The 8,889-nt window shown below is 45.0% G+C and overlaps 2 protein-coding genes across 2 annotated transcripts; one reads left to right on the forward strand and one right to left on the reverse strand.

Annotated features, from left to right (window-relative positions):
* Positions 1 to 96: 96 nt before the first annotated feature.
* ILF2 (interleukin enhancer binding factor 2) lies at positions 97 to 6,769 on the forward strand. Its single transcript, XM_061120768.1, has 14 exons — positions 97 to 225; positions 927 to 986; positions 1,205 to 1,247; positions 1,603 to 1,707; positions 2,065 to 2,142; positions 2,451 to 2,553; positions 3,051 to 3,116; positions 3,586 to 3,702; positions 4,184 to 4,262; positions 5,036 to 5,123; positions 5,527 to 5,588; positions 5,667 to 5,781; positions 5,997 to 6,087; positions 6,235 to 6,769. The coding sequence occupies exons 1-14, from the start codon at positions 221 to 223 to the stop codon at positions 6,393 to 6,395; spliced, it is 1,173 nt and encodes a 390-aa protein (XP_060976751.1). The 5' UTR covers positions 97 to 220; the 3' UTR covers positions 6,396 to 6,769.
* Positions 6,770 to 6,952: 183 nt separating this feature from the next.
* Positions 6,953 to 8,665, reverse strand: SNAPIN (SNAP associated protein). Its single transcript, XM_061120769.1, has 4 exons — positions 8,471 to 8,665; positions 8,162 to 8,208; positions 7,806 to 7,924; positions 6,953 to 7,560 (listed from the first exon to the last, which is right to left on the reverse strand). Exons 1-4 carry the CDS (start codon positions 8,611 to 8,613, stop codon positions 7,459 to 7,461), a joined length of 411 nt encoding a protein of 136 aa, XP_060976752.1. The 5' UTR covers positions 8,614 to 8,665; the 3' UTR covers positions 6,953 to 7,458.
* Between the last annotated feature and the right edge of the window lie 224 nt (positions 8,666 to 8,889).

An 8,889-nucleotide genomic window follows, 5' to 3' on the forward strand; every position in this document is an offset into this window, starting at 1 on the left:
CTCGTTCTTATTGGCTAGTTACTGACATAGCAGGCCCTTTTCATTGGCTCAATAAACCGGTTTGCCAAAGCAAACCAATAGGCACAGGCAGCGGAGTACGGCGGGAGCCAATCGCGCTGGAGTTTGTTGGGACACGCCGGCAAGCTGCCTCTCCAGTTCTCGGGTCCCCAGAGGAAAGGGGCGGTTGGTGTGGCCTCCATTGTTCGGGATCTAGGACGCCATGAGGTAAGGTCTGTGGGGTGCCCTGGAGAGGTTTCAGGTATTCGACCGAAAACTTTAGGAAGTTGGTCCGAAAGGAGTCGGCGGAGTGGAAAGGGCCATGTACCTGGGGGTTGCACGGAAACCTGGGAACTCCGGGTCTACGAGATTGGGGGAGGTCGGGGGCAGTGGAGGCGGGGAAACTTGGCCAGGGATGGGGGGTGGGGCCCAGGAGTCGGGAGGCGGTTTCGACTGTTCGATCTCTGGGGGGGTTCAGATGAGGGGGTGTCTTCAGGTTCCAGGAGGAGCACCTCCACACTCCCTACTTGGACTGAGAAGGCTGGAACGTGTCTCATTCATCCTCAATGTCAGGCGCTTGACATACAGATAACGCCTGATAGATGCTTTTACTACATTTACTGCAATCACATTAGTCTCCGAAGTATTAGGGTTGGCGGGACCCGGCAGTTATGGGGTGTTTCTTGTAGGGCTCTCTGAGCCTTGTCAGTATTTAATGTGATTTGATGTGATTCAGTTATTCAGTCATGGGGAGTGAGCCTGGACATTTGGAAGGTGTAGAAGTATAAGTGAGAATGGGATCGTTTGGCTTCCAAAGGGAAGCGCAGAGCGATGGAGGTAGGCTAACTTGAAATCATATGCCCGGTATCGAGGAGATTGCTTCAACGAGGTGAAAACAAAGTTAAAATGTGTTAATAATGCATTTCTAGGGGTGACAGAGGCCGAGGTCGTGGCGGGCGCTTTGGTTCCAGAGGAGGCCCAGGAGGAGGGTGAGTGCCAGTTTTTAGCATCTCTGTGCCCGTTGGTTTCCGTTTCAGTCATCTAAATAGGAGTTTGGAGTGGAGTAATCTTACCTGCCTTGTTGAGATCCAGCTGTAGTTTAAAAGTATTCTTCTCATGCTCTCTTAATAAATGAGTTTGGCCCCATGATGTGAAGTCAGTTTGATTTATGTGGTGAGTAATCTGGAATTGTTTTTCTGCTTTTTAGGTTCAGGCCCTTTGTGCCACATATTCCGTTTGACTTCTATTTGGTGAGTACCTTGGCCACTATTCAGTTGTTGTTTCTTGGAACCTGGCATTTCCCTGTTAATGAAGTCATATGGTCATTGGAGTAGAAAAAGGGAGGTTTTGAGTCATCTGTGTTGGTTTACATACAGAAACAGTGTAACCTGGGTGGGGAAGATAGTTCCTTCATTACAATTGACAGTAACATGATTATAATCTTTGGTCTGAACAGTTAATTGTATCACTGCCTTATCTGTTAATATAAGGGTAGTGAGAGCATAAGTGTTGTAGAATTGTCTCTTTTTTTGTGTTGTGGCAACAGCAAAATCTGTTGTATATTATTTTTGGTAAGTAGTATATAGTAGTTTATTTCTCGTCTAGTGTGAAATGGCTTTTCCCCGGGTCAAGCCAGCACCTGATGAAACTTCCTTCAGTGAGGCCTTGTTGAAGAGGAATCAGGACCTCGCTCCTAATTCTGCTGAACAGGTATATTCTGTTGGTTTTCTTCCTGAGATTTCATGAAGGAAGCTAGAGAAGTGAACAGTTACTTGGTGAGGTTACTGTTATCAGAGCCTGAACTCCATAAGTTTAATTATTTTTCATTGTGGGTGAGTGTATAAACAGGTTCCATGTGCATTCATATTATCACTGGGGAATCTGTCTTTGGGATCAAAAAGTTTTCTCTTCTGGCATATTCAAGGCTGGGAGGGTCAGGGTGTTCTCAGAATCCTGTGTAGTTGTTGATTCATCTCCTATTGAAGGAATTGGGGAAAATAGTCAAACTTGATGAAAAGTTGCTTAGTATTTCACCTGAGGGTATTTTTGTTTCCTGCTATCTTTCAGGCCTCTATCCTTTCCCTGGTGACAAAAATAAACAATGTGATTGACAATTTGATTGTGGCTCCAGGGACATTTGAAGTGGTGAGTTTTTGAAGATTTAGTCCTAGGAAAGGGAAGCCATGGTATTGTGAAAGTTTCCTTGGTTCCTGTCGCTTAATTCTTCAGATGCTTATTCAGAGCCACTCTTGGAATGGGAGAGTACAGTGGAATTCCTTTGTAGTGCTGGTCTTGGGGACCAGATTCATCATGACTATCAGCTAGCCGTAATGAATCAGGCTTTTCATTGCTCGTTTTGGGATATGATTTGAACTCTGCTACTTCCAAATCTGGGTAATAAGCTTCTCACTTCTAAGTTTTGTTTTTTCTTTCTTAAATCCCTTTTCCAACAGCAAATTGAAGAAGTCCGACAAGTGGGATCATATAAAAAGGGAACGATGACTACAGGACACAATGTGGCTGACCTGGTGGTCATCCTAAAGATTTTGCCAACATGTGAGTGTGCCTCTCTCTGGCCACAGCAGCAGAACATAGCAGTTGGATTCGAGGCATAGGGATCTAAATGTGTGCTGTATGTGAAAGAATGTATGACCAGTTACTGCAGGACAGACTTTGCTCCCCAGGGGACATTTGGCAGTGTCTGGAGATGTTTGAGGCTAATATCTTCTGGTAGAGGCCAGGGTTGCTGCTAAGCATCCTACAATGGACAAGACAGACCCTACCTCCCAACCCCAAACAAAGAATTATCCAGGCCAAAATGGCATTAGTCCCACTGATAAAAATCCCTACTGTGGAAAAACGGTGTGTGTAAAGGAGGAGGTGTCGCTGAGCCTTCAGTTTCTCTGTTTTTACAGACTTCCCCTTGTAAAAGTGTGTATTCAGTTGCTTGTCCTTGCTCCGCCGAAATCAGAGTGCAGAGTTGCTTTGAGACATATAGAAAGTCTACTAAAATAATTATAATCTTTATTATCTCTTTTTCTCTCTCAATCTAGTGGAAGCTGTTGCTGCACTAGGAAACAAGGTCGTGGAGAGCCTGAGAGCACAGGATCCTTCTGAAGGTTTGAGTTTGTTGCTGATCATGTAACACAGTGGTCATAGCAGCCAGGTTTATAAGTATATTTTAACAGTCAGGTCAGGCTAGAAGGAAGAGTGAGTGCAGAGTTTTATGTTGGGGAAGTTTCTAGCAGAGAACACCAGCGTTCAAAATCTAATTGATTTCCCTTACTTTTAAAATTCTGTATTCTCAATTCTGACTCTGAACTGTTGCTGTTTTTAAAAACCTGGGACTTCCCTAGTGATCCAGTTGTTAAGATTCTGCGCTACCAATGCAGGGGGCATGGGTTTGATCCCTGGTTGGGGAACTAAGATCCTGTAGCTGAGTAAATAACAAATAAACAATAACAGATAAATAGATCTGTTAGATAAATCAATAGATAAATAAGTATCTGGTCCCCTACCCTCATCCTGGATTTACCTTTGGTCATCTAATGGAAGTGTGAGTGCAACTTCTGATTTTTCTTATTTCAGTTTTGACCATGCTGACCAATGAAACTGGCTTTGAAATCAGCTCTTCTGATGCTACAGTGAAGATTCTCATTACAACAGTGCCACCAAACCTCCGAAAACTGGACCCAGAACTCCACTGTTAGTCCTTTATTATACTGCTGTGATATTTGGGGGAAATTCAAAACATGGTATCAAATGCTGTTGAATTTACTTCATTTGTTGCTATTCCACATGATACCTTTTGGGGACCCAAGTTTTCCCCCAAACTTTGCTGTCTTCCTTTGTAATTTGGAAGCAGTTTTATCAGCTTGCTAATGAAATTGTCAAAAACAGCCAGGCCAAGAAAGCAGTTTGAGGACTTTAGAAAAAGGACTGAGGAAATATTTATGGAGGGGGTAGACTTTTGGAGAAAATTGGGGCTCTCTCATGCTTCCAGATCTGGTTTAGGGAAGGAACAGTGATTTGGGGATTTGCTGATCTGAGGACATGGGGATTAGTTCAAGGAATTACTAAATCACCCTGTCCTCCTTCTGAGTTCTTGGAGTGTGGCAGTGGAATTGAATTGCTTGCTCAGTAACCGGAATGTTTCATTTTGGTGGATGTCCTGCTTGTCTTCTAGTGGATATCAAGGTGTTACAGAGTGCCTTAGCAGCCATCCGACATGCCCGCTGGTTTGAGGAAAATGCTTCTCAGTCCACGTGAGTCCCTCCCTGTTTGAATGAAGATAGATCCTAATCCTTCTAACTACATTGAACAGCATGATAACCTCTGACAACTGTTTTTGATTGATTTTCTGTCTGGATTTTGATTTTTTTTACCTGAAGTACCTGGTAGCTCAACTGGTAAAGAATCCACCTGCAATGCAGGAGACCCCAGTTCAATTCCTGGGTTGGGAAGATCCCCTGGAGAAGGGATAGGCTACCTACTCCAGTATTCCTGGTCTTCCCTGGTGGCTCAGCTGGCAAAGAATCCACCGGCAATGTGGGAGACCTAGTGTTTGATCCCTGGGTGGGGAAGATCCCCTGGAGAAGGGAATGGCTACCCACTCCAGTATTCTGGCCTGGAGAATTCCATGGACTATATGGTCCATGGTGTTACAGAGTCGGATACAAGTGAGTGACTTTCACTCCACTTCAAACAACTTAGGTTGAGGGAAAGAAGGGAATAATTCTGGCAGTAGCTTCAGCTCTGTGCCTTAGGTATGGAAGTAAAATTTTATTGCTTTAATTTTTAAAGGTTATAAAATGCCCGTCTTGTACAGTGTATCCTTGTAACATTTATTTTATACGTAGTAGTTTGTACCTCTTAATCCCATGACACCTATTGTGCCCCTTCCCCTTTTCTCTCCCCATTCGTAACTACTAGCTTGTTCTCTGTATCTGTAGGTCTGTTTCTGTTTCCTTTTTGTTAATTCTCTGATTTGTTTAATGATCTGTTACTGCTTTTAATTCCTGGTGCCTCTTACCTTCAGAGTTAAAGTTCTCATCAGACTGCTGAAGGACCTGAGGATTCGTTTTCCTGGCTTTGAGCCCCTCACTCCTTGGATACTTGACCTACTTGTAAGTAATGAAGGGCAACTGGAATTCCTGATCCACCCTATAAATCAGTAGTTAGTCTGAAACCTACCATAAAATGAAACTTGGTACAGATTAAAAGAAATCTTAGAGGAATGGGGGGACCAAAAAAAAAAGAAGAAATCTCATTAGTGGACAGGTAATCCAACAGATTCAATGTTGATTATTTCTTGGGCTTTTGGAGTATTCAGTTAAATGGGTCGTTATTACTGCTCCTTTATCTTTTTCATTACTATTGTCATTAATGTGGTAATAGAAATTACTGAATGAGCAGTCATTTCAAAACTGCTTCTTGAACATGAACGTTTTCTTCATGATGGTTTAAAGTTTTAATTTGTTTGAAGATAGAATTGCCACTTTATGGCACACTTACCGGCTTTTCTTGTAGGGACACTATGCCGTGATGAACAATCCCACCAGACAGCCTTTGGCCCTAAACGTGGCATACAGGTATAGCATGCTGCTTTGGGTTTGGGGTTTGACTGTACGTTGTCTTGTGTGTTCTTCTAATACCTCTCCATGTTTCAGACGATGCCTGCAGATTCTGGCTGCAGGACTGTTCCTGCCAGGGTCGGTGGGTATCACAGACCCCTGTGAGAGTGGCAACTTCAGAGTACACACAGTCATGACTCTGGAACAGCAGGTATATTGGTGCAGCTATGAAATGGTCCATTGTGCCCCCCTCTTGAACATCCTTTGTCAGAAAGCAAAGGAAATGTGATCTTAGTGGTCAGAGATTTGGGGGTTCTCACAAATTTTGGTTTTGAAGTTAAAAGTTTTCTTCATCTCAGTTGTCATGAAAATGAGAAGGTATTTTGTTTCTCCTTGCTAATTTACTCTTACTTTGCCCTCCCTCAGGATATGGTCTGCTACACAGCTCAGACTCTGGTCCGAATCCTCTCACATGGTGGCTTTAGGAAGATCCTTGGCCAGGAGGGTGATGCCAGCTGTGAGTGACCACTGTGGGACAGGGGTTCTTCATGATACTCTGTGATCTACAAAGTAACTGCACTCAGTGGTCTTCATGTATCCACTGTGTAGGTCATGACTTGGATGTTGGGCTACTTGTCTGAAGTCACCTTTTCTTCTCTTCTAGATCTTGCTTCTGAAATATCTACCTGGGATGGAGTGATAGTGACACCTTCAGAAAAGGCTTATGAGAAGCCACCAGAGAAGAAGGAAGGAGAGGAAGAGGAGGAGAATACAGAAGAGCCACCTCAAGGAGAGGAAGAGGAAAGCATGGAGACTCAGGAGTGACCTCCTTATCTCTTCACCACCCCCTTTCTTACCCAAGGGGAAGGCTGGAGCCTAAGCTGACTGCTACTGGGCTTTATGTGGTGGCATTTCTGAGGGAGTAAGGGAGACAGGAAGAAAGATTTTTAAAGAAAGACTATAGAAGGAAGTATCATTCCACTGGGTTCTGAAACTGTCTTAGTAATCAGAAGTCTCCCGTTTATGACCTGTGCCATCCATCTACAGTGAAGCAAGATACCAACTTTTCTTCCTAATATTCTAGAATCCCCAGCTCCTGAAACCTCTCTAAGCCAGTACTTTGTTGTTGAAATGTTGTGAACTGTTAGTGTTTGGATTTTTTTTTCTAAGAAAAAAGATTAAAGTACTTCCTAGTAGGGCTCTTGGTGCTGTTTTTCCTTGGCATCTGGCAATCATTTTGCTTCCATTTCTGTACTCTTCACTGAAAATGATACTTGAGTTTTTTTCATTGTTAATGCTTGATCTCAGTTTGAAGCTATATTTGAATTAATGTAGAAAACTCTTGGAACACTTCCATATACCAGAGTAAACTGGACTACCATTTAAGCATTTATTGAATGAAATATTTCTAGTAACACTGCTACAGTAGTCAAGCCAGTGCAGTCAACAAAAGGGAGTAGATGGGTCATTCACCTTGACTTTGCCTGTCCTTTCCTCTCAATCCTTAGTGTAAACAAAGGAAAACTGGAAGTCACAGAGGACATTCTGCCCAGGTCCAACAACCTGGCATGTAACAGGAAGCCCCTCCCTTGTTAATGAGGCTCAGAGATGGTACAGGAAGTGGGCCTTGACACAGTTTAGAAAAAAAATGCAGAAGCTTCAACTCATTCCTGGAAGTAAAAGCCATAATAAATCCTTTGGGATCCTGAGTCCTGCTGTACACAGGTTTCTTTGGGCCCCGCATAAATGGGTAAGACTTTGAAGTGTTTCAACAAACCACCGGGCTGCCTTTTTGATGTCCCAACACCTACAGGGCATCCTGGAGGAAACAGGCAGCTGGGGAATAGTAGTCGTGCTATACTGTGGCCATGGGCCATCTTCTGGCCTGTTACTTGCTTGGGGAACCAGAGGGGTAAACTCCTGAATCCAACATTGCTCTCCTTCGGGCTGTTTCCTTGGCCACGCTGTGGTTTAGCCGCCTCAGCCGTTCCTACAAAACAAGATTTGGAATCAGATAACTATCCTGTCAAAGGATTTAGAGCTCGCTGTCAACTAGGTGCTGGAAAATATCTTAGGCTTGCTTCATCTCAAGGTTAAGAACAGTAAATTTTAGTTGACAACTCCCTTTCCCCAAAGACTAAAAATGACGGTGACTTTCATTGTGTTGGGGACTTCATGACACCTTTTGAAAATCAGAAAGTACCTTGAATTACTGTTGGTAGGAAATTCCTTTACCTGGGCATTCTGTAGGATGTTATTGACCAAGACGACTCGTCGTCGGGCATTAAGGAGCTTCTTCACATAGGGGTCGAGATCCAGGGCCACTTTCTGATCCTCATTGATACGGCACAGTTCTGGGAAGTGGAAGGAAGAGGCAACTAAACACCTAATGGCTTTGTTCTTGGGACAAGTAAGCTAGTAAATGTTATGGAAAACACTCTTTACCAAATGGTATGATACTGTCACTAGAAACTTAGGAGTCAGTCAGCAGCCCTAGAAGCAAGTGAGAAAAACCCAGCCCAAGAGGTTAGCAAAACGGAAGGTATTGAAGTCAGTTGTAGGATCCAGGGTATACAGGGATGCTTACTCACCGGTGGCTAGGTTGTCAATTTGTTCCCGGAGCTCTACTTGGCTCTCTCTGCAAAGAGGTACGAGGCCTACACGGTCAGACAGTTAATGGAATAAAAAAACCTCCCCTGTGTGTTTCCCAAGTGCTTAGAGAAGCCAGCTTTGGCCTCCACCTGCACGCCCTCCCGCCAGTCGGCCCCGCTTCCAATGTTTCCCCACTAGTAGTCGCGCCAGAACGCCAGCGAACTCATCTTGTCTCCGCCCTTTCTTGGTCCCGCCCCTAAAAAGCCAAATCCAGGAGAGGCCCCGCCCCAACCTGCCCTCCAGGGCACCTGACGGCGTGGACGTGAGAGTCAAGCTGCTGCACAGCCGGTCTCAGGAACTCGAGGAGCCCCTCGGCGAAGAGGTCGCGGCCTGCGGGCCCCGCCACGGGCGTCCCTGCACCAGACACAGCGGCGGAACCAGCCCCCGCCATCACGAACTGCCCTTACGCCCGGAACCCGCCGCGAAGGCCGCCGGGAACTTAAGCCGCGCCAAAGTGCGCCGCCAGGGGGCGCGCGGGGAGTGCCGTCTCCGACCCTGCCAGGGGTTTCTGGGAAATGCAGTCTCTGGAGCCAGAGGGGCGGGGCGGGACGGAGAGAAGCGAAGGGACAGAACCTAGAGCTACTGGGAGTTGTAGTTCTCTTTAGGCTTTGAAGTGACTGGTTGAGAAAGTTTCGCTACTGGGAGTTGTAGTTCTTTGTAGGCTTTG

Source organism: Dama dama, chromosome 20, assembly GCF_033118175.1.
Source record: "Dama dama isolate Ldn47 chromosome 20, ASM3311817v1, whole genome shotgun sequence".
Taxonomy (NCBI): domain Eukaryota; kingdom Metazoa; phylum Chordata; class Mammalia; order Artiodactyla; family Cervidae; genus Dama; species Dama dama.

Excerpts from the sequence above, each read along its gene's own strand:
- ILF2 (XM_061120768.1), top strand. Across the intron at positions 4,263-5,035 it reads GAAAATGCTTCTCAGTCCAC|AGTTAAAGTTCTCATCAGAC; the intron begins GTGAGTCCCTCC and ends TCTTACCTTCAG. Across the intron at positions 5,124-5,526 it reads CTTGGATACTTGACCTACTT|GGACACTATGCCGTGATGAA; the intron begins GTAAGTAATGAA and ends CTTTTCTTGTAG.
- SNAPIN (XM_061120769.1), bottom strand. The coding sequence starts at position 8,613 with ATGGCGGGGGCTGGTTCCGCCGCTGTGTCTGGTGCAGGGACGCCCGTG. Across the intron at positions 8,209-8,470 it reads TCTCACGTCCACGCCGTCAG|AGAGAGCCAAGTAGAGCTCC; the intron begins GTGCCCTGGAGG and ends ACCTCTTTGCAG. Across the intron at positions 7,925-8,161 it reads AATTGACAACCTAGCCACCG|AACTGTGCCGTATCAATGAG; the intron begins GTGAGTAAGCAT and ends TCCACTTCCCAG.